Genomic DNA, 23,109 nt, shown 5'->3' with positions numbered 1-23,109 from the left:
AATAAAATAAGGAAAATAAGGGATTGGTAGACTATATACGTGCACAACTGAAAGATGAATGTGCCAAATCTTTAAACTCGTTTCCCTCAAAATTAGAGATTTCACCGTAGCAACATTCAAACTGCTGATCTGTTTGAACCATCCCGATGTATTCTATCATTTTAAAGAGAATTAATATTAAAATTATAATGTATCAATATCAGTTTCTGACTTACATTCATAAACACATAAAACCTGATAAGTGATAGTTTTTTTTACAGTCTATCATTGTATAACATTTGATTATGTGTGTGTGCGTGTGTGTGTGTGCGTGTGTGTATGCGCGTGCGCGCACACAAATGTGTGTAATGTTCCGTTACATCACGGTTCAGTTATTGCGGTTCCGGACTATTGCAAATTTTCATTCATGACTTATTCTATTGCAGGTTTACTTTACTATTTTTCTTCTTTTTAAATAAGACCAGTAAAAAAAAAAAAAAAGCAATTTTCATCATTCAAAAAAATTAAACCTCTACTACATGGAATTTTATTAATGACCTCATCTATTGAGGTTTATTTTTCTTGATATTTTTCTTCCTTCAGTCAGACCAGTCAGAAAAAAAGATTTTACAAACTAAAATAAAAGTAAGGAACTAAAAGAAAATACTCAAAAAGTTCAATTGCTATCCCACGGATTTCAATCCCAGCGCATATTTTTGAGAATGAAACCATTGTACTAAACAAGGGAATGCTGTATTATAATGTTTATATTTCAGGAACTTGAAAATGTCTGTGTAAGTGTGAACATGCAAAGAATAGCATGCTTTTAGTCGTTTGTGTTCCTTGTATTTTAATAATAATAAGCAACCATGGTCATTGTTTGGTTTCTTTTTTTCAGTTACATACCTGCCTGGATGTCAGAGTGTAAGGCGACACCTTGGTCTTTTCACAAAGTGGCGTCAGAGCATCCAGCTGCACGCAAAAGTCGAGGTAAGACAACGTTTGCATTTTTGGCGAGGCATTCGCAATCAAGTACGACACCGTTAAAAGTTGCTTGGCGACCGGCTTGCGGTGGGCGTCGGTGTGGCGACCCTCCAGATGCAGCAGTGGCCGGATTCGCTGGACAAGGCCCAGGCCCAGCAGCAGCTTCTTTCTCTGGATCAGCATCTTGACTCGTTCCTCTTCCTCCTCGTCATAATTGTCCTCGTCCAGCTCATAAGTTTTAATTGCAGCAGGAGGCTTCATTAAGAAAAAAAACACACACACATTTGTTATTATGGGCATGACATGGAAAAAAATTTAATTATGGCCACAAATTTGATTTTTTTGCCAACAGATACAAATATGCAGGGTTAATAGAGTTCGAGTGACAACTTGGACACAAACAGATCCTGGTAATATTACTTTATGACCTCAATTAAGTATTTTCAATTGATATAACATTCTTGGACAATATATACATATATTATAAGCTGCACTAACAAACATTTAAAAGGAAAACAATTTTGTCAGGTAGAAGCAGTACCACCAATAAGCCACAGGTTGTAACATCAAATATTTATGCAAAGAAGTTTTTTTTTGCCATTATTTAAAACTTTTTTTTTCAAACTGCTTGGTTATATTCTACAAGACTGAACATGAATGCATGTTAAGAAATAAGAGGAGCACCAACATAACATGGATTGTTTTTAAAATACTGTACCAACATAACAGTAACATGCCTGAATGTTTTTACTAGTGGAGACAGGCCCCTGGTAACGAGTAAAATAGCAATTCAAAATCAAAAGAATTTGATAGTGTCTTCTTTTTTCTCCATTTGTTTACCAGGGGATTGGTCCCTGTTGGCTATTGAGAAAAAACACACACACGCACAACACACACACTGGACTATAAGTCACAGGGTTCAACGCTTGAGAAAAAGTAGTTTATAGCCTGAAAAATACAGGAATGCGTAGAGAAAATAGTGGCCACTATAAAATAACTTTGATCATGAATACGTGGGCAAGTACTAAATATATATACATATATTTTGTTGGTAATACTGTATATGATTTGCATGAAACACTTATTTGTGATCAAAAATGACTGAAATATCACAAGTGCTTCATGAAGCTTCATTTGTCCATCACTACCATAAGGCACTAGAAAATGCATGCCCTTTCATCGAATAGCAGCCGAAACCGAGCTCTACATTCAGGGGGAAAAAAAGGATCAAGCTAACCATAAATAAAGCAGTTACTTGACAGTTAAATAGTTGCAAATAGGAACAAATTTAGTAAGCTTTGTGATATATAAAACCGTTAGGAGCAAAATTTATAGTAAAAAGCCATGATCTGCTTCGGAATAGTTTGTGGGCCAGAAATGGCCCTCGGGCCACAGTTTGGACACCACAGATGTAATGTATTAATGCAACCATTGTAATTTATTGCTGCAAAATAGGCCTGCAGTGCGCTTGAAAATTGAGGCCACTAACTAAGCATTTGTACACAAAACACAAAATGCAGCCAGGAAAATTCAAATTTGAGGCCACAAAAAAAGTCTTAATTTGCAGGGGGGATAGATTTGCTGCCAGAAACTTCATGTCACGTGCGCACAAAATACAAAAGTGTAAAACAATATATCAAAAAGTGCCCATGAAATAGAACGAGCACAAAACACTCATTTGAAAATGTAATATCATTCCCGTGAACTTGGGAGATAAACAAATGGAGCGCACCTTTATTAGAAATTGCAGTTTAGCATTTCTTAAGGTGCGCTCCAGGAATGGTAGTTTCACGGCCTCGCATTACCATTTCTTTTGCCCATGTTAACTCTATATTGTGTGGACAAGTACATTTTTTTCTTCCCCATGTCATGTCTGGGGTACATTTGCATGCGGCGGCACTAAAAGCTCGCAAGCATCATCTGGCTCATTTGAATGCTGCCGCTGGGGTCAAAGAGGAGGCCACCAATTCATCCTGGGACAAAAGAGTGTGCAGACGCCATCTCGCGGCGGCTGCGGTGCCTCACCGGGTAGCTGGCGGGGGGTCTGCGTGGCACAGGTCGAGGTTTGGGACGCTCCCCGGCCGTTTCGCCTTGAGATTCCCGGGGCCGGGTGAAGGTCACGGTCCTCTGCCTCTCGCGAAGCTCCTGGATTAGTTGCCTATGCATGGATGCCAAAGTGACAATTTTGCCTCATTCCCGACAATATTTACACCGTCATACAGTAGCATGAATAATACGAAAAATGTTGCTCATGACCCAAAGATGAGTTAAACAGTTTGTTTGAAGCCCATCTATTTTTTTAAATATACATATTTTACATACACAATAATAATAAGATGATGTTGTAAGCTGGAGGCCTCTGCTCAAGGGGCACAATTGAATTAAGAATGGAATGTGATTTATTTTAAAAGGGGTACTCTATTTATTGGGCCATTTTCAGCAGCGAAACATTAATATGTTATATTGCTGACAATTATTTTTCATATACTGCTAATATTAACAGCTTTTGCCTCTTGCTGTTGACTGAAAATGACATCATATGCGCTAAAGGCTAAGGTGACAGCTCAAGCCAATGTCACATGACCGACATTCATTTTAGTCGATGGCAAATGTGGAAAATGTGACTTTTAAAGGTGATGATTATACATGACAAATCATTTTGTTATCAAAATAATTATAGAAAAAATATGAACTTTTTATTCTGAAAATCACAAGGTGAGTAGACTATTCCTATAATAATATAATGTGTATAAATGTTGTATTTATTTTAATTAATGAGTCAGATAATTTAATACAGTAATTGTAATTGTCATTAATTTTCTCATACATGATGAAGTATAAATAAAATAATCTTTTATAATGGTTATAACGACTAAAATGACAGAAAGTACTTCAAAACGATGGAAAGTACCCCAAAATGAAGGAACTTATCCCTGGAGGTCCCAAAATGACAGAGTACAAAAATTATAATGACGGAAAGTGAAACTATAAAAAATACCCCTCTACTGATGTAAAGTTCCCCAAAATTAAGAAAAGCAGCTCCTGGGGTTCCAAATTTTTAAATATGTACTAAAATCCTCATAATGATGGAAAGTGGAAACTGGTGGTCGCAAAATAGCAAAAAATGCAGAAAATGCATCAAGACAGAAAGCATCTCATAATGATGTAACACCCTTAAAAAAAAAAAAAAGTACCGCCTTGGAGGTCCCAAAATGGATCAAAAGTAACACAAGTCCCATAATGAATGAAAGCATCCTAAAATGTTGGAAAGCAGCAAAAAAATGAAGGAAAATCCCCCTGAAGGTCGAAGAAAAATTGCAAAATTCCCATAATGACATAAAGTATGGCAATACGATGGAAAGTACCCCAGAACCATTCTCAAAATGAAAATAAAAAAGTAGAAAAATTCCAATAACGATGGAAAGTACCCAACATGAAGGACAGTAAAAACTGTCATCATTTGATTTTCTTATATCCTCCTGAGACGCAGCCCATTCATTTTTAATAATATGTTTGTGCTCTATTTTCCAACTGATTTTTGACTTAAGTCCTAATGTGCTCAGTTGAGGACATCCTAGCCTTTCCTAGGAATTCTCGTGTTTGGGCGGGATGCAATTCACTTTGCTGTCTTGCCGAGAGAAGACGGACACAGCAGTGGACACAAATGAATGGGCTGGATCTCAGGAGGGTATCGGAAGGAGGGAAAATGAATTAAAGTCAGAAAACAGATTTTCTACCAAAACTTGGAGATTCTTCTGAGACTATATGACCCATCTTTCCATGTGTCAGGTAGCAGGTACCTGGCGCACTCCTGCCGGGCTCTGGAAGCTTCCGTGGTCTGCACCAGCGAGTTTCCCTGCATGAAGAACTTGTCGTACTTGTCTCCTCCCTCCCTGGGGAAGATCCTCCTGAAGCCTCCTAGATGTTTGCTCTCGTACGACTCCGTCTGCTGGACCGAGGCCGCCTGGCACTGGTGCAGCTCCTCGGACCTTTGAGATCAAACGCCAAGGGTAACAATCGTGTTGATATTTTACTTGGGCGTATGTGTATATATCGGGGTAAGTGAGGTGAGACTAACATTGCCGCTGTGGACCGGTTTTCCTGCAGACGTTCCTGGGAGCGCCTGCGCTCCTCCTTTGTGATCCTGCTCTTGTTGCAGGCGTTGAGGTTGACGAGAAGAAGCGTGTCCAGCAGCAGAGCGTCTTTCACCTCACGGTCCAGCGGAGAGTCGGTGTTGAAACTCGGCGAGTGGTTCACCTGTCAGAATCAGCTCTTGCTAATTGGCGGTGGCTCGTTTATATTTCTTCTCATCCACCCGAGTGGTAGAAGAACATGAGTGCTTATGGAAGGAAACACTCAATGATCACAGAAATAACTTGAATTTGACAAAAGTAATAATTAAAGAAGGACCGATAGTTTCGATACTGATTTTTTTTGGTCAAGGAGGCCACACCATGTGACCATATGGCACAGTGACTACTTGTAGCAAGCAACTAAAGTGGACCCCCGTGTTACAACGTCCCTGATTTATGTTATGTTCATGATGCGACGTGGAATACAGTTTTCTCATTCACTCTTTATGACATTTTCCCGTTTTTGAACTGTCATGACCCTAGGGGCTTGGCTGTATTTGTGTTGTTTCGTCTCCATCTCCGGGCGTTTTTAGGTAATTACACTTATTTTCAGTTGTCGTCCCTGCAACGCGTCACTACAATTCTGCTATTGGTCGGCGTCTCCTCACGGAGATGGTGGTCTGCTATTCGTCGGCCTCACTCGTTTCAAAATGGCGGAACGGTAAAGCTTTGTTCGATTGTGAGTGGTTACAAAACTTATTTATTTATAGATTTATTTATAGTGCATTTTGCTTAATTCAAAGTTGAAAGGGTAAGCCATGGGTCCCAAGCTTGCTAGTGATGTAAAAGAGAGAAGTAAGAAGATGATTTGTATGGAAACAATACTGGAGATAACCCTTATTAGGGAATATGGGCACAACAAGCGGCACTCAAAGGTAAGCACTTACTATACTATTTTGGTACGGATTTTTAATATGTATGTACAATTCTGATGTTTTTACCTGGGGTTCTACACGCATTAGCTAACATAGGTTTGGATTGCCCGTCATATGACCCATTCGCCTTACGACCCCTAGTGCGAAACGGATTAATGTCGTAACACGGGGCCCACGGTATTTTGTTCATGCGAGAGTACCTCTGGTTCAAAAATTACCTCGAGCACCCAGGGTCGCATGCACTGATCCAGGAGGACGTCAAAGCCGAGGATTTCGAAGCAGGCGCTGGCGGCGGTTTGGTGGGGGAAGCACGTGTGGTAATTGTGCTTGAGGACGGGCTGCACGGCGATCAACGTCTTGATGATCACGTCCTCGATGTCGACCCACAGTTTCTCGGCGTCGGCGCACGTCTCCTCCAGCTGCTGTATGAGTGTCGTCAGCTTCCTGGAGGAACCAGAACAGGACAGTTTCCTGCTGGGGTTACAGCCATGTTACCGGGGCAACGCACCGCTTGCTGCCGTTGTGGTCGTCACGGATGAAGTTCTCCTTGTGCTTGTTGATGGAGTAATTGGTCAGGTGCATGCACACTTCATCCTAATGGGAGGGATTGAAGGTTACTATAGCATATTTAGGTTTACACATTTGACTCATGGTTTTAAGGTTTGAGGTTCGATTTCGAGCTTTGGCATGTATGGAGTCAACCATGACTTTGTCACAATAATGATGGAATTACGGCTCGAGGTGAGAATTTCTGTCCTCACCATGTTGTTGATTGTTGGTTCCATGTACTTGGTGGTGCAGAAGCGGGCCAGCCCCTCCTTGAACAGGAAGATCCTGAGAGGGTCACATGACGTCACCAGCACGTAGATACGCAAGTCGAACTTGTAGCCGTCCATGATTAGAGGCTGAATTCAAGACATGTACAGTTTGAGTATGTGTACGTGTACAAGTAGATGTGTGTGTTGGTGATGAAAGAGATTTGAATCGGATTACTTGGCCCAAGTCAGACTTAAGGTACCCAATCTAGGAATCGGGACTTGCTTACCTAAAACTTGTAAAAAAAAAAAAAAATAATTCTAAGTGGAATAATTTAAATTATTATAATAGGACCTTTGGTAGGACAAAAATTCATAACTGTTTTTGATGCATTTCTGGAGGGGGGGGGGGCAGTGACAGTTTTTTCAAAAAACGCACACTATAAACACAAAAGACCATAAATGGTGCCCTATTATTAAAGTATTTAAATAATTCATGGAATAACATTTTTTGGCCCTCAAAACATCAAATACTCTTAATATCAGATCTAACAATAGATAGTTTTGTTTTTTTTTGGTTTTATGCTGCTTTTTTTCATGGAACTAAAAGGAAATATGTATTCCCCCCAAAGTTTCAAAGTAAAATAAATACATGTATAAAAACTTGTCACTTATACTATTTTTTTTAACAATTAGTTTATATTAAAAAAAAAACACTTTAATCTGATTACCTCGTGTGGCTCGAGTATATTAAAAAAAAAACACACTTTAATTTAATTACCTTGTGTGGCTCAAGTTAATCCTTGAGATTTATGACGTACCCATAAAGAACTTAGAAGTTAGGGGCATCTGGATTTAACCCTTTCACTACCGCCTTTCTTTTTTGTTGTTGAAAAAAAAAAACAATTTACTGTATGTATATAAGTCTGTTTATAAGTCTAGGTTACTTGGAAAATTCCATAGATTCCACAGATTAGGATTTTTGTCCCAGCAATATTTTTTAATAATAATAATAATAATAATAATAATAATAATAATAAAGGTTAATAATACATGGTATTATACATAGTGTAATCTATAGTACCGCACATATGTAGCACTTACTATCAATATATTTCCACAGTACTGGATTGTTATCACGAGAAATTGTACAACGCAACATTCCTTGTTGACAACTGGCCAAGCACTGCCTTGTTGCTTATGGAAAAAATGCTAAATGCCACTAGAATCTGTAGATCTGTAGATCCCGACGGGAGTGAAAGGGTTGAAGTGAAATGTAAAATGAACAAAAAATGCACTCTTTCCATTTAGGTGACGTGAACGCACATGTCGCACAACATATTTGCTGAAATACTGAACGGTAGCCCCAGCAATCAAAAGTTTCAAAATGAGGATCGCTTGTAATGATTATTTTAAGTTCCACGTGAGTAGTGTATGCAACTTACTGTCACCTCTGATGTGTGGAGCACCCACCCTGGTGATATAGAGCTGACAGATCATGTGTTCTCCAGGCTGAATGTCTCTACCGGACCTCGTGATGAAGATACCCCGTCCCTGACAGCCTGAGTCTGGCTTGCAGATGAAGGTGGCGTGTCTTTTGACACGCGCGTATGATTGGAAGTCGCCATAGCTAGAAAAGACAAAAGAGAGGGCGGGATAAATAATAATGGTTGTTTTGAGAAGTAGAAGGCAAACGCACTCGGCGGGAAGACACCACGTCCTGGGAAAGATGTTGTAGTCTTTAGGGAAGAGTTTCAACATGCGGTTCAAGTTCCTGGCCAGAGTGTCTTTGCGGCAGATCTCGATCATCCCGGGGAAATGATTGATTTTCTGGAATGCGGCAAAACCGTGGACAAGCAGGTCATTAAAGTTTTTCTTTGGACTACAAACATGGAGGACACCTACTGCGGACTTCTGTCCTTAAGAACTTTGCCGACGAGCTAACCTGATACTGCTTCATGGTCTTCACCCTTTCCACCGACACGGAGCAGTCGGACCACATCAGCGTCCAGTCTTCTCCCTCCGCCGCCACTTTGAGGCCAAAGCGACGAGCGGCGCGCCGTACTGGTATTCGGAATACAAAACAGTGGTTCTCAACCTCTTTTCAATATGAAATATTGTTATAAAACTTTCAGTGTCTGTCTGTTTGAATAACCTTTTAGAATGACATTTGTAATGATATCTCTTCGGATATTTTATTCAGGAATTCCAGAAGACAAACTGCGTAATATCATATTCTCAAGCCATATAAAACTTGAGAATGTTTTACAAAGGAGTCACCAACATAATTATGCAATAAATTATGTTAAAATTATTATGCTCTTAAATTTGAAAGGATCTGCTGTTCATGTTACGACATTAACCCCTAGTGGAAATTTTTATCAACTCAAAGGTATTTGATGTTTTTGACGTGATATATTTGTGTCATATCAAAGGAAAAACATACAAAAAAACACTAGGAGGTTCAAATATTGCATGGATTGTCAAAACATGACAACTTTCAATATGCCACACTGCCATTCCTTCTCAGGAGGTCAAACGGGAGGTCGAGAGGTACACCATATAGGTGTCAAATTTAGCCCATTTCAGGCTCATTTACTGCCATTCAAAATTGGAAATATTGTCAATTTTGGTCATATTAAAAAGGTTTTATCATGCATTTCTCCCAATTTTTGCGTTTATCTTTTCAATGGCAACTTGCGAATTGGGTGCAATAAATGTTTTTGTGTTGACACCCCAAAACCACAGGGTGGTGCTAGCGGCCAATTTATGACATTTGGAAGCCTTTCAATGACTTTAACGATTGGCTCAGCCTGGACTCCCATGCCATTGAACATTTTGAGGGGTTGGAAGTAAATATATATTTATTGTATATATTTGACAAGGTTATGACCCTTTCAAAGTCAGCCCATGTTTGGTGATAAGGCTGGACATCCGCGGGTTCAAAGAGCACTAAATGAGATTGGCTTCACACTAACCCAAGGGGTACACGTACCTCCATATTTGAGAAGCACTGTTTCAGTGTATATAATAAATATATATATCATAAAGCTTACCACTTTCATACTTGCAGTTGGTCAAGTTAATCCACACACATCTGCAAGAGAGGAAACAAAATAGCCACTATTCAATTGTCATGGCAACAATGACATGAATACAGAAGGTATAAAGGTACTGTATATATGAAGAAAGTATTGTTAAAGTTATGTACATAATTGCTCCACTTTTTCCACATTTTGGTATGTTCTAGTTTTTTTCCAAAATTGATTAATTCATGTAATTTTTTAGTTTATATTTAATTAATTTCGCGACTTAAAATGTCAATTTTTTTATGATGGGGTGTATTCAAATTGCAAGATGAACGTGGAAAATATTAATGACAGTTTCTGAATGATCGGCAAGGGCGTCAAGGAGGACTTGTACCTCCTCTTGGACCTCCTCCGTTTTTTGTGGATGTTTTCAGAAATGCAATCTGATGTTCTTTGGGTGATTTTTGTTGCTTGTCCTTTTTTCTGTTGTTCCTTGCCATGTGGCAGAGTCATCCTGAACACACAAATGTGGAAAATTAGACAAGTGGTTCTTAACCTTTGTCCTATGATGCACCCCTAAGAAATAGTTCAGTCAACCGGCAAAATAAATAAATAAATAAATAATTTCCAATGTAATTGGAAAATTGTATCACTAATGACAATGCCCTTCTGTATAAAACTTACCAAAAATTAATGCATGTTTTGTACAGGAGTCACTATAATAAAATTTAGCAGTAAGTTGTTTCATGTTCCAATTAATTTGCTCTTAATTTGAAAGGAAAAATGTACAGTCCTTTGACAGCATTAAAAATCATTAAATTAGGTTTGCTGATACCAGCAAATACCCTGTTAAAATCTCAAATAACCCCAGAACCGCCTTCATGTACCTTCATTTGAGAACCGCTAAAGTAGCCAGTTGGAGAACAACAGTTTGTCTTGTTTTGAATGTGACACTTCCAGAGAGGTATTCATGTTGGTATATTGCTTATTAATTTAACAATATCTATTAATGAATCACCATTTAGCTAAGTAAGCTAACAGTGTGAAACAATCTCTCAATTATGTAGTACAGTTGGGTTATGGAAATATAATAGCGCTCTGACAGTGTTCTTGTTAGGGGTACAATAGTTGTGTAAATTAAAACTGCAAAAAAATCATCAGCGGTATAATGGAGGCTAGATTTACTGTAATTTAGAGTGTGGTTTGACCAATTAAGTCTAATTTTGTCCTTCAATACGATCCCACATCAATGCTAAGGATGAGCGTACAGACGTGTGTTCTTACTGTGAATCATTTATGGAGACTAGACAAGGCTTTAGGGGGCATTGCAGGTACACAGTTGGGCCAGGTCAGGGTGCCAGGTGTCAGTGTTGGGATCCAATGATGTAGATAATCCTTAGTGACACTCTGGGCCCAGTCAGCCTGCGTGATGACATTTGCTGGTTTTAGTTACATGGTGGGATTTGTGTTACTGGTTCGCCTTCAATGCTTACACCTAGAAAAATACATGTTATGTTGAAGTAAGTAAGTAAAAAAAGAATGAAAACGATTAAATGAAACAAAGTCTTAAACTTATGTAGAAAAAAAAAGACACAAACACAAAGAGATTTTGAAAAAGTATTCTAGTGTCGCTTCACCTTCAATACTCACACTTGATTCATTTATTTCAGCATCCAAGTGGCTGCATAGCCGATCTGACGCATGAGGGAATGGCAAAATGCGTCAAGATGAAGCCCCGAGCCGCGGTCTCCAGGAGAGATGGAAGGAGGTGTCATGTTGTCATGGTGAGTTCGGGCCAGACGGGCATCACTGGGATCTGGTGTGCCAATTAGTGTCAGAATAAAATCAGATATCTGCACACTTGATGGAAAGATGATGGAGGATCCACCAAATAAAATTTTCAATAACTAAATAGCGCAATGAGCCATGGCAACCAACATCTTGAAAACAACACAAACAATATTGATTTAGCTAACATGATAACAAAAATAAGTCATCCTAACTTCATCTACCGTATAATATACAGTGCAATGTGCAAATATGCAAAATATACCTGTTATCAGTCTCAGGTGGTCTTTTTGTCTGGTTGTCGACTAAAAATGACATCACAGTTACTTAGGGTTCGGGTGACAATCAATCACGTCTCAATTTGCAAGCATGACATAACTAAACATAAAAAACAGTTTGATATTACGGTGAAAATTTTTCATAAAAGCATTTTTAAAAATTGTATTGTAGATATTCTAAAATCAACACTGGTGAAAACCATCGAACCGAATATACCTTGCAAACTGCACTTGACGAATTATTATTCTCAAAAATTGTTACCTGAAACACCGCAAGGTTTACAATTTCACATACACTATACCTGGTTATTTGGGTTGTACACTTGACGAGTAAAAACAGGGCTAAACTTCGAGATTAGGTCATGCTGTCATGTTGCCACGGCAACCAAATGCTGCCATGTCCCAGTGGAGACCTCCCGATTTGACTTTAGGGAACCCACTGTTGCTAAGCACTTAGCTCGCTAACTTGAAAAAGGCACTAAACGTTACAGACCTGCTTGGGTGGTGTGTGTCTCCACGACGAGCTGTCGCTTTGCTGAGTTATTCGGCTTCGACGTCGCTGTTCTTGACACTCACACGAAGTCAAACGCACAAAAATCCTACAAGTCAACTCGAGTTTCACGCTCAAGCAGCCCCTTTTGCGGTTAGCCAATCAGAAGCACTGAGAGGCGGATCCTCTCGACACAGATTGGATGTTGGCTAGTCCCTCGTTGATTGGTTGCTGGTCAATACAAATCCTCAAGGTTGCTGGAATAAAAACTCAAATTATGACTTTTATTTATAGGTATTTTTTAAGATATTTTATAATATTTCTGAAGTAAAACCATCAAAAGCATCAATAATACTTGAACTACAGGATTAAAAAATATTTGGACCTTTCTTCACGTACCTTCAGATGCAACTGACATGAAAATACTAATTGTATTCTCCGTGTTACTTTCAAGAAGACCTTCATATAAAAAATGCATTTAGATTAACTCAGTCATTACTAATGGCAGCTAAAGACGTCAAAGATCCATTTTACATTTAAATTAGATCATCTAATTCACTGCTAGTGACTGCTATAGACTTTAAAGAGCACTTTAAACCTGTAAAAAAACAATTAAAAATACACATTGTATAATAAAGCCAAACTAAAAATGCGATAGGTAAAACACTAATTACATTAAACTGTTATCCAGTTAAATACGTACTGTTGTACCTACTTTTATAATAACAAGGCAAAAAAAGTAAACCAAAGTATATTTTACTTACTGTTATTTTTATTTATTTTTTTACCGTGAACACGAAACAAAAAAATACTATACCGAGCGGAGGGCAGTTGTGATAAATGTTAAATAACTTTGTCACCCTCTTGTGGCGGAACGCTGTTGTACATGCAGTATAAGTAAAACCCGGATTTCCGCAGATGTCAACGGGCTAGTGGCGCAATGGATAACGCGTCTGACTACGGATCAGAAGATTCTAGGTTCGACTCCTGGCTAGCTCGACTTTTATTTCGTGCTGTAAATTCAATACACAATTGGACCTCGGGCGAGGTGATATCGCAACGTAATTGTTGAAGTTCACTTCTTGCTGAGGTTTACGCCACAACTCGTCTTCCCCATCACACTTTAATAAACATGAAAAAATGTAGCTGGGCACAGCTACAAGACAAAGTTTGGATTTAGGTTGTTTTTTGTTTGTTTTTTGTTTCTTTTCAATTTGCTTTTCTCACACTGCAGTAAATGAAAGATGATCGTGTTTTCTCTTAGTTTATATCCCTCCGAGGTTTTGTGAAGGCACCAAGATCGTAAACTGATATGTATTGGTGCTGTTTCGTTGTGACATTTCTCATTAGTAGTGGAACCAATTACATAAACCAAGGAATTTACAACTGTATAAGACAAAAAATACTAAAAACCAAATTTAAGGTTCTTGTGTTGTGTTTACTTTTGTAAATAAAAACGTGACATAAACAGACTAATCTAAATATTAAATGAATAGTAATTGTTTGCAATATTTTGGGTTAGGATGCTGGGTAATTACCGTAAATTTAGTACAATAGTAATGATGTAATTTATCACCGTTTACCGTCTGATTTATCCGTCTTGCGCAATGTCCTCAGAAAATGTATTAATCCGAGGGTCCATGAACACATCAAGTTAGTTTCAGATTCAAGTCGACTCCACTCGTCGAGCGTAGTGACAACAACAAAAACATGTAAGTTTTTTCCTCTCCCCCAAGCTTTACGTCGTCATCTCAGCTCTTGTTGTTCTATTGATTATTTATTTGTCATCGTGACGCTTTATGACAAACGAGATCATTCACTTACAGTTGACTAGATAGTGAAAGTTGTTTAAACCACTGTGGCGTATTCAGTGCGGACTTTTTAAGAGGTTTATTTTGTAAATAATTGCGTAGACAGCAAAGAAAAAAAAGACGAGAGGGAAGAGCGTTTTAAAAGACGTGTCATGTCACGTCTCAGTGACACCTGCTGTTTTCACTCACCCCGCCTGATATCAGCGTGCATTCTTTTATTCCAGCATGGACAAATCGACAAGCGCCTTCTCCCAGGTGGCGTTCAAGGACATCCCTCACACTTACTCGCCCGGAACCTCTGTTAGCTGCTGCTACACCTTTGCTGCACACTTCCAACCTAGTCCGCGCGACTGGGTGGGCATCTTTAAGGTGGAAATTACATTATTTGCTTGAAAAGTGGCAAATGTATGTTGTTAATTATGGTCTGAATAGTGACTCAAAACAATCGAATCTCAAATCATTTTTCTCCATTGTGATGAATGGAAAAACCATTAATCCGCTCCAGCCAAACATTGGGCTCTTTGTGGTGTGCGCGTCTTGACCACAACAGTTTCACAACAGACTCATCAAGATGCCTTTGTCCACCCCGAAGATAAAGAACGTATGCCTGTAAGCGTAGTTACAAAATTTATTAAAAAAAAATCATCTTAAATAATCTTATCCAATAATATGAATGGAAATGCTTTCCAACAAAATCTCGTTCAGCCTATATTGTGCTGTATAAAAACATACAGTAATAACAATGTAAAGAATTACAATAAAACCGGGTGAGCATGATTGTTAATTATTGTGTTTTATTATTATTGGTTAATTATGCTGCTCCTGGTGTTTGCTTATTAGCACCAAGGGGGTGGGAGAAACAGAAATATGGATGATCACGAAGTAGATGGTCACAATTGCTCAGTGAGCTGTGGTGTTATTGTTTTTTAGCAGAGGATAAAAAAATGTCTGAGTATAGATATATTGTTGATTTCCATGGGTTACTGCCCCATTTTTCTCTGAAATCCCAATTTTCTTTCTAGAATAGTTATTCTACTAGTGTTTTACATCCATCTAAGATGCACCAGTTGAAGCAGCGCTCACAATTTTGTTGTATATATAATAAAGGCATCTATTCTGTTCTTTGTTTAGCCTGTCTATGGCATTTTGCATTGTGTGACTTAGTCTTTTCGCCGAATGTTAACAAAGTTATATGGTTTGTTTATATAGAGAAATAATTGACATACATTTCTCCAGGTGGGATGGAGCACCACTAAGGACTATCACACCTTTGTGTGGGTAGAGTCACGTGGGGACTTGAGCCAAGAACAATCATTGACGAGACATGCTCATTTTAAAGGTGTGACACGCTGCTTAAGATATGATTGCTGAGTCATCCACTTTTGTTGCTGTTGAGCACCTTATTTGCTGTCCTTCAGGTTCTCCAAAGTCGAACAATTACAAGTGGTTGTCATTTGAAAACACATTTTTTCCATAGCAAAAAAATAGTGATATATAAAACTGTGACCATCATTAAACCTTTAACAATTCTAGAGGTAATGTTTTAAGTACAACAGCGGGTTATGGCCTAAAAACAAAATGTCAATATTTATTAGATTACTACCTGCCCAAGGACGAGTTGGACTTCTACCAGTTCTGCTACGTGGACAGCTCGGGTCAAGTGTGCGGTGCCAGCACGCCATTTTGCTTCAAAGAGAAGGATAGCAACGACGTGCAAAGTGCGGCAAATGACTCGGACAATGACCTGCTGGTCATTACTACACAGGTACACACACATGCGTGCACACAGGAAAAGGTTCAAAAGTGTTGGGACAAACATGGTGTATCAGCTTCCACCCTTCTGAATGTACTGTTGTATAAATTTTGTTGTGTCTGCACTGTCTGAATTTGTCATTCTAAGAGTAAAATAATTGTATTGTTGATTGGATAGTCAGGCTTTCAAAATTTCAACGTAAAAAAAAATCTGTATCCCAAAAATTCTGTGTAAAAAAAAATAATAATTTGAATACATCTGTGTAAAAAAAACAACAGTATCTCCTTAAATTCATTGTAAAGTAGAACAAAATCCAGTCAAAAAAGTTCCATATTAAAAAGTGTAAAAAAAAAACAAAAAACAAAACAACAACAACAACATCTCAATACTATTGTTGAAAAAAAAATTAACGTCTAAAAGAAAATATGTAAATGCCCAGAAAAACATAGCCCTTAGAGTTCTGTTCCATTTTTTTTCTATGCAGACCCAAGTCTTGAAAGCTGGTTGTGCATTTGACAGATCAGAAGCTTTGTGTTCAAAACATGTCAGTGAGGGTCCCTATTCTTCCACTCTCAGATACTCCAATTACAAAGGTTCTTGATAAGATGAACTTCCACCTTTTGGTGGAATGAAAGCACATCTGATGCCAGATCAGAAGGTTGTGTGTTCAAATCACATCAGGGTCACTAAAGTCTTTACTTCCTCTGGGGACATTAAGGCTCCAGTTCTTCCACATAAACCTTCTCAAAGCATACCTGAATTATTTCCTGATACTTTGTAACTTTGTTCTCTGATCATTTGTAGCATAAATCGTAGCATAATTATAATGTAATTTGTAGCATAATGTATCTGACTCGACATCAGAAAGTTGCATGTTCAACTCAAAAAAATCAATGACCGTTTTGCTTCATCTCAGGACAAATATACTTCTGTTTCCTCTTCCACACAAAACTCCATGAGTTTGATGATGAATTCCAACTTTTTAGATTCTGTAGAAAGCCTTTTGGTGCAATGGTAGTGCATCTCACTCCAGATGAGAAAGTTGTGTGCTCAAACACAACTAGTAGACAGCAAGACTTCGATACCACATGAAACTCCTCTAAGAATACCTTTGATGGAAGTCTATGAAATCTGTCCTCTAAGAACTAATTTGGGCAATCGCTATGATGTATAAATATCATAATGTACAATGCCATCTTTTGCTTCCTCCAGCACAAACAGACTGCAGTTTTTTTTCTTCTCAGCTTATCTGAAGAATCTCCTGTTAGATCCTGCACAATTGGTTTCTGAAAGACCTTGTGACACAAGGCTAGTGCATCTGACTGCAAATCAGAAGGTTATGTGTTCATATCACTTTGTGGTCGGTAGCCCCGTTTGCTTGGTTCTGGAACCGAAAGACTGCCGCTTCCAATTATTCCTGGACACTGAAACAGATTTTCCCAAAGTTCCAAGCTCACTTTTTGTTGAAGAAGGACCTTGTGGCGCAATGGTAGCGCGTCTGACTCCAGATCAGAAGGTTGCGTGTTCAAATCACGTCAGGGTCATAAACTGTCTCTGTTTCCTCAGAGACTGTCTAAGTGATTATTCCTTTTTTTCCACTTAGAACTCCTCCAACCAAACATTTATCTGTCTTTCAACAACCTATTGGTACATTTGGTAGCATGTCTGACTCAACATGAGAAGGTCGCATGTCTTTAGCTTCCTCTCAGTACAGATAGACTGGTGTTTCTTCAAGAAGTTTGATGATGAAAAAAAAATCAGTTAGATTCAGTGTGATGATGTTGTGCAAGACCTTGTGGCGCAACGGTAGCGCGTCTGACTCCAGATCAGAAGGTTGCGTGTTCAAATCACGTCAGGGTCACTGAAGAAGCTTGCTTCTTCTTTGAATGGAATTTATTGAGTTCTGTCTTCATTTTGTGAAAGTCTTTCCTTCAACCATTAATGGTGCATTTGGTAGCTTTTCTGACTCAAGATGAGAAGTTTGTATTCCTCTCGGGACAGAAGGACTGCTGTTTCTTCCAGAAATGTGATGACGAATTTGACACAGATTCCGTGTGGTTACGTTCTGAAGACCTTGTGGCGCAATCACGTCTGACTTTGGATCACAAGGTTTCGTGTTTGAATCACGTCAGGTTCGCTAAAGAATCTTGCTTCGTCTGTGAACTGAATGACATCTAAAACTTGTCCTTGTGGCACAATGTTAGCGCATCTGACTCCAGATCAGAAGGTTAAGTCTCAGTTCTGTGAAAATCTGTCCTTCAACAACTGGTGGTGGATTTGCTGGAGATGTCTGACTCAAGATTAGAAGGTTGCGCTTGTTTTGTTTCCTCTTGAGACTAACAGACTGCTGTCGAAGTTTGATGATGAATAATAATCAGTTAGATCCTTTGTGACGGTATTCTGAAAGACCTTCTGGCCCAACCGTAGCGCGTCTTACACCAGATCAGAAAGTAGCGTGTTCTTGAATCATGTCAGGGTCACTGAAGAAGCTTACTTCATCTTTGAACTATGTGACCTTTAGTTTCTGTTTTCCACACAGAATTCCTCCAAGCATAATTTTAATGGAATTTAATTAGTTTTGTCTTGATGTTGTGAATATCTGTCCTTCGACATCTAGCGGTGCATTCGGTAGCATTTCTGACTAAATATGAGAAGGTTGCATTTGGCAGCCTGAAAGACCTTGTGGCGCAATGGTAGCGCGTCTGACTCCAGATCAGAAGGTTGCGTGTTCAAATCACGTCAGGGTCATTACAGACATGTACCTTGCTTTTAACTACCTCTAGTTTCTGTTTACCAAACATAATTCCTCCAAGCATCTGGTGGCAATTAATTAATTCTGTCTTGATTTTGTGAACATCTGTCCTTCAACAATTAGTGCTGCATTCGGCACCAAGTCCGACTCAAGATGAGAATTTTGAGTGTGTTTTGCTTCCTCTCGGACAGACAGCCGTTTGATGAAGAATAACAATCACTTGGATCCTGTGTGATTATAGTGTAAAGACCTTGTGGCGCAACGGTAGCGCGTCTGACTCCAGATCAGAAGGTTGCGTGTTCAAATCACGTCAGGGTCACTAAAGTTCAATGCTGCCTGTTACTTCCTATTTTCCATATCGAACAATAAGAACTTTTGCTTCCTCACAACAAGAACTTTTGCTTCCTCTTGGGACACTGCTGTTTATTCCAGATATTTGATCTCCCGTAAATCTGGAAAGAATTTGTGGCACGATGGGAGTGCATCTGACTCCAAATCAGGCATTGGTGTATTGGAATCAAATTGGAGTTATTACATTTCATCTTGCGTTGGAAAGAATGCATGTTCTTACTCTTCCTCCATGTCGTTCTTTTCTTGATGGAAGCTTAAGAATTCTGTGGAAAATGTACTTTCAAGGGTGACATGATGAAAGAGAAGGTAGCACATCTGCTTCACAGTTCAGAGTACCAAGCTCAAATCCAGCTCGCTCTGTCCTCCCTGTGTGGAGTTTGCATGTTCTCCCTGTGCCTGCGTGGGTTGTCTCTGGCCACTGCGGCTTCCTCTCAAGTTCCAAAAACTTGCTTGATGATTTGTATTGGACACTCTAAATTGTCCTTAGGTGTGATTTGGTGCGTAAATGGGTGTTCGTCTCTGTGTGTCCTGCAATTGGCTGGCAACCAGTTCAGGGTGTCTCTCACCTACTGCCCAAAGACGATAAGATAAATGGTCAAATCCCACTACACTCACTGAGTTTCTTTGATGAAGCTTTTGATGACATCAAAACTCCAAGCATACATTTATTTAAGAACTATTGGGATCGAAGGAAACCTGAATCCAATTCCATCTGATTCAGATTTCCTTTAAGGTGTAAGATGACCCAGTTTTGCAACGGTAGCACATCAAACTCCAGGTGACAAGGTAGTGCTCATTTCTTAAGTTCTCATGTGGATTTCGTCTGGAACCAGGAACAAGTGGAGCAGAGTGATCGTGAAAAAGCAGAGCTGAAGGATGAAGCGCATCGCACCCGACAGCAAAACGATGAGTTGGAAAAAGCTCTGCAGGAGGAGAGACGAGAAGTTGCCATCTTGAAGGTCTCTTACCGTAACATGTATATTGGCTATGGTCATGTGGGAATTGACTGTACATCTCACAGGACAAACAAAGTGAACTTGCTTCGGAGCTTCGTCGGGAGAGAGAGCAGAACGAGCATCTTCTATCCAAGTTGCAGGAGCAACAAAAAGAAATCCAGCGCTTGAAGGTTTGATTTCCCTTTATACTCGTCGAAGGTTGTGACCATGTCAACATGATTCTGTTTTTTCCTCAGGAGGAGATGTTGAACCACATGACCAATCAAGTGGAGCTTCAGGGACAGAACTTTGCTGAGTATGCCCAATCCGATCCAAATTCAGGTGACAACAATGGTCTGCTGCTACAAACTCAGGTACAGAAGTAAAAAAAAAAAAAAAAAAAAGCCAGTTGCACAGATTTGCCACCCCCCCACCCCAGTCTGGATTTCTTTTAACAGTACATGGTAGTTCATAACATACATACGTTCTGTCATGGTCTTCTAGCTGCAAGTCCGAGAAGCTCACCTGGTGATTGCGGAGAAGGACGCCGTGATTGAGGAGAATAAAAACTTGACATCCGTGCTGAAACGTCACAACCATGAGCTTGCTCAAGAGAACCAAGTAAACACCGATTTTTTTTTTTTTTAGGATGGCACATTTTTCTGCAAATTCCTCACATTGGCATCAATTTTCTTGCTAGAAGCTAACCTCTGACATTGAGGAGCTGCGCAGGACTTTGGATGACCTTCAAACCTCTCCTAGTGTCCTCTCAGTGCAACCCGATACCACCCCAACACCCAAATGTGGTACAACACAGACGGACGCACCAGAGACGAATGACGATATACCTATCGGTCAGTTTGCCCCAACGTTTAGCATTAGCAATTTGTCCTTTGATATTGGTCATCTTCCAATGGTGTTTACCTGTTTTTTTGCAGTGAGAATTGAAGATGATGAGGAAGACCAGGTAGCGAAACAACAACCTCATATTTTGTATTTTGAATGTCCTCATCCTTTGAATGTGATCATAAACTCACAAGCTGAGAAGTCCCCAACCACCAGTTCGCGGCCCAGTACCAGTCTGCGGATCAACTGGTACCAGGCCGTAGGGGCTACATCCGAACTAATGAACTATATCAGTTTTATGTATTATCCGAGTCTGAAAGCTATTTTAGTTTGAAAAACCTTTTATTTTGAAAATTGGCCGGATTCTCTTGGATTTGTTTTGGTCACTTCAGCACCAAAATTTCACTCACAACTTCAAAAGATGATAAATGAGTAAGAAACGGGTGTCTTTGGGAAGAGGAAAAGGCCCAGTCAAGAAACAGGTGACGAGCCTACAACTTCGAAGAAAACAAAAGCTTTAAAGGTCAATACCACTGGTCTTACTTGAAATAATAATTTCTCGCGGTAAGGACTTTGAGCGCTACTTCGTAGCATAAAAACACCCACAAACAAGCGTTGACCAGTCTGTGATAATAAAAAAGTTGGGGACCCCTGCACGAGACGAATGGGGTCAAATTCAAAGCCCGGGAACCAGATCTTGCCTGTCATACCATAAATTGTGGCCTGTTATTTTTTCCCCATTAGAAACTGTATCAAGAACATTTTATCCCCATGTGTGCCAAGAAGGTTAAAAAAAGCTTTTGCCATGTAATTAGTTTTAGAGGTTGGTTGTTGAGTCATCTCAGCAAACCGCCAATCATATTCTGCTCCGTATAAATGCCCTTTTTTAGATGAAGCAAAATTAGATTGCCTCATTACCTGCAGTATCGGCGGTTATTAGCACAGAAAACTGTCTACCCGGTTATCAGTCCACGCCTAAGATTGCAAATTATATTGCGATACACCAATTATCGGTCGAGTCAATCGTCACTACTATAATAGTCAGCATTTTGACAAATATGAGGCATTGGCTGTTTTCAAAAATCTAATTGATGAATTAATTAAAAACTGTGTTAACTTCCATCCATTTCCTATAGCTTATCCTCACTAGGGCCACTGGCTTGCTAGTGCCTAATTTCAGGGACTTATTCATTCATTATAGAGGGTCTAACACTCTTGTGTCCTCTTTCACCCTAAAGCCGGTCTTGACATGCCGCCACTGTCTGGAGAGCTTCCCGGGAAGTACACGGGCGGAAGTGGAGTGTCATGAGCTCGCTCACCAAGTGTGTCCGTTCTGCACGCTCATCTGCGATGAAATGGAGCAGAACGCGTTCGAAGACCACGTCTACAGTCACGAGATGTGACCGAGTAAAGTGCCTGATCCTTATGAAGAAATCAGTGGTTTGTTAAAAAGCAGGAAGGTGGCCTTTGGATATTTTGAAGCAGTGCTTCTCAACTGTTTATTTCCCGATTGCAGCCAAGTCATGACCCTCCTATGTAGGAAATATTCCAAAAATTTAGCAAATGTGTGAAATTTCATTTTCATTTGAACTATGCAGGTTAAGACATCCAAGAGCATTTCAAAGAAACTGAGGATGAAAATGACAACTACGTTTACAAAAATGAAGTTAGCCAAATTAAATGACAGATGAACACAATATATACATCCATCAAATGTCACTTAAAGCTTGGCAATGAGCTCGTCTGTTTTGAAAAGAGGGAGAGCACCAAGACAAAATTCTACACATTTGTCCTATTTGTGCATTTTCAATCATGGGTGTACTTAATTTTATTGTCAATAGTTTAGACATTACTTGTTGGTATTTGGAGGGACAGAAAAAGTACACTATTATACAAGCTGTACATAGACTACTTTACGTTGTAGCAAAGTATCAATACTTGAGTGCCGTCCCATGAAAACAGAATTATTTTACAAAAAAAAAATACTTTTGTCAGATATCTTTCAAATAAGAACTAAGCATGGTTTGGATGTGGCTCAAATATAAAGCAAGTCAAATTCGAATTTACTATTAGTACAAGTAATAAATACAGTTAAACGTTTTTAATTTAAAAAAAAAAACAACATCTTGGCCATTAATATGAAATCAAGTTAGCAACCTCAAAATTTGTGATTTTTGACTACATCTCAATGACTCACTTTTTGGAGTCAACCCCTCAGTTGAGAATTACTGCTATCAAATAAAATAATGCCACGATAATTACAGCCTAAATATGGTTGGAGCAACAATCTGAATGTATTTTTATTGATGAATTTTGATTTTTTGACAATAAACTTCCCACTGAAATAAAA

General features: G+C 39.1%; 2 protein-coding genes, 1 long non-coding RNA gene and 5 other non-coding genes across 14 annotated transcripts in view; 7 read left to right on the top strand and 1 right to left on the bottom strand.

Annotated features, from left to right (window-relative positions):
* The window catches only part of LOC148409456 (uncharacterized), a 10,912-nt gene extending 9,189 nt beyond the window's left edge, over window positions 1–1,723 (top strand). For both annotated transcript variants that reach the window (XR_015868389.1, XR_015868390.1), the window contains 2 exons: window positions 878–969; window positions 1,078–1,723. This is a non-coding gene — a long non-coding RNA (uncharacterized LOC148409456). The remainder of the gene's footprint in view (window positions 1–877; window positions 970–1,077) is intronic.
* ttll6 (tubulin tyrosine ligase-like family, member 6) overlaps window positions 1–12,437 on the bottom strand; it is a 14,747-nt gene extending 2,310 nt beyond the window's left edge. Inside the window, exons 1-17 of one of the 3 annotated variants that reach the window (XM_088439014.1) lie at window positions 12,315–12,437; window positions 11,809–11,848; window positions 11,406–11,571; window positions 11,040–11,250; window positions 10,150–10,269; window positions 9,783–9,823; window positions 8,672–8,790; window positions 8,426–8,556; window positions 8,200–8,356; window positions 6,733–6,876; window positions 6,480–6,565; window positions 6,190–6,415; window positions 5,042–5,220; window positions 4,764–4,952; window positions 2,989–3,121; window positions 1,021–1,218; window positions 886–951 (exon numbers count right to left, since the gene is read on the bottom strand). In XM_088439014.1, the coding sequence (XP_088295140.1) occupies window positions 886–951; window positions 1,021–1,218; window positions 2,989–3,121; window positions 4,764–4,952; window positions 5,042–5,220; window positions 6,190–6,415; window positions 6,480–6,565; window positions 6,733–6,876; window positions 8,200–8,356; window positions 8,426–8,556; window positions 8,672–8,790; window positions 9,783–9,823; window positions 10,150–10,268 (1,788 nt within the window). In that variant the 5' untranslated portion in view covers window position 10,269; window positions 11,040–11,250; window positions 11,406–11,571; window positions 11,809–11,848; window positions 12,315–12,437. The remainder of the gene's footprint in view (window positions 1–885; window positions 952–1,020; window positions 1,219–2,988; window positions 3,122–4,763; window positions 4,953–5,041; window positions 5,221–6,189; window positions 6,416–6,479; window positions 6,566–6,732; window positions 6,877–8,199; window positions 8,357–8,425; window positions 8,557–8,671; window positions 8,791–9,782; window positions 9,824–10,149; window positions 10,270–11,039; window positions 11,251–11,405; window positions 11,572–11,808; window positions 11,849–12,314) is intronic. The other 2 variants (XM_088439017.1, XM_088439015.1) reach the window with 2 other exon arrangements.
* Window positions 10,852–23,109, top strand: calcoco2 (calcium binding and coiled-coil domain 2). Of its 4 annotated transcripts, none has more exons than XM_088439022.1 (11): window positions 10,852–11,539; window positions 14,347–14,476; window positions 15,359–15,461; window positions 15,718–15,887; window positions 19,812–19,937; window positions 20,000–20,104; window positions 20,171–20,287; window positions 20,418–20,534; window positions 20,614–20,767; window positions 20,852–20,880; window positions 21,998–23,109. In XM_088439022.1, the coding sequence occupies exons 1-11, from the start codon at window positions 11,514–11,516 to the stop codon at window positions 22,160–22,162; spliced, it is 1,242 nt and encodes a 413-aa protein (XP_088295148.1). In that variant the 5' UTR covers window positions 10,852–11,513; the 3' UTR covers window positions 22,163–23,109. The 4 variants fall into 4 exon arrangements, with proteins under 4 accessions (XP_088295148.1, XP_088295146.1, XP_088295150.1 ...); XM_088439020.1 differs by having other exon boundaries at window positions 10,877–11,539; window positions 14,347–14,491; XM_088439024.1 differs by lacking the exon at window positions 10,852–11,539 and adding an exon at window positions 13,948–14,023.
* Window positions 13,238–13,310, top strand: trnar-acg (transfer RNA arginine (anticodon ACG)). The gene has a single exon. It is a non-coding gene; the product is annotated as a tRNA-Arg (tRNA).
* trnaw-cca (transfer RNA tryptophan (anticodon CCA)) lies at window positions 17,348–17,419 on the top strand. Its single transcript has one exon. It is a non-coding gene; the product is annotated as a tRNA-Trp (tRNA).
* trnaw-cca (transfer RNA tryptophan (anticodon CCA)) lies at window positions 17,665–17,736 on the top strand. Its single transcript has one exon. It is a non-coding gene; the product is annotated as a tRNA-Trp (tRNA).
* On the top strand, window positions 18,552–18,623 carry trnaw-cca (transfer RNA tryptophan (anticodon CCA)). The gene has a single exon. It is a non-coding gene; the product is annotated as a tRNA-Trp (tRNA).
* On the top strand, window positions 18,875–18,946 carry trnaw-cca (transfer RNA tryptophan (anticodon CCA)). Its single transcript has one exon. It is a non-coding gene; the product is annotated as a tRNA-Trp (tRNA).

This window comes from Hippichthys cyanospilos, chromosome 17 (genome assembly GCF_059441005.1).
Source record: "Hippichthys cyanospilos isolate Australia breed blue-spotted pipefish chromosome 17, RoL_Hcya_1.0, whole genome shotgun sequence".
Classification (NCBI taxonomy): domain Eukaryota; kingdom Metazoa; phylum Chordata; class Actinopteri; order Syngnathiformes; family Syngnathidae; genus Hippichthys; species Hippichthys cyanospilos.
Note: the sequence above shows the minus strand (reverse complement) of the source record. Positions and strands in the feature narration are given on the sequence as shown.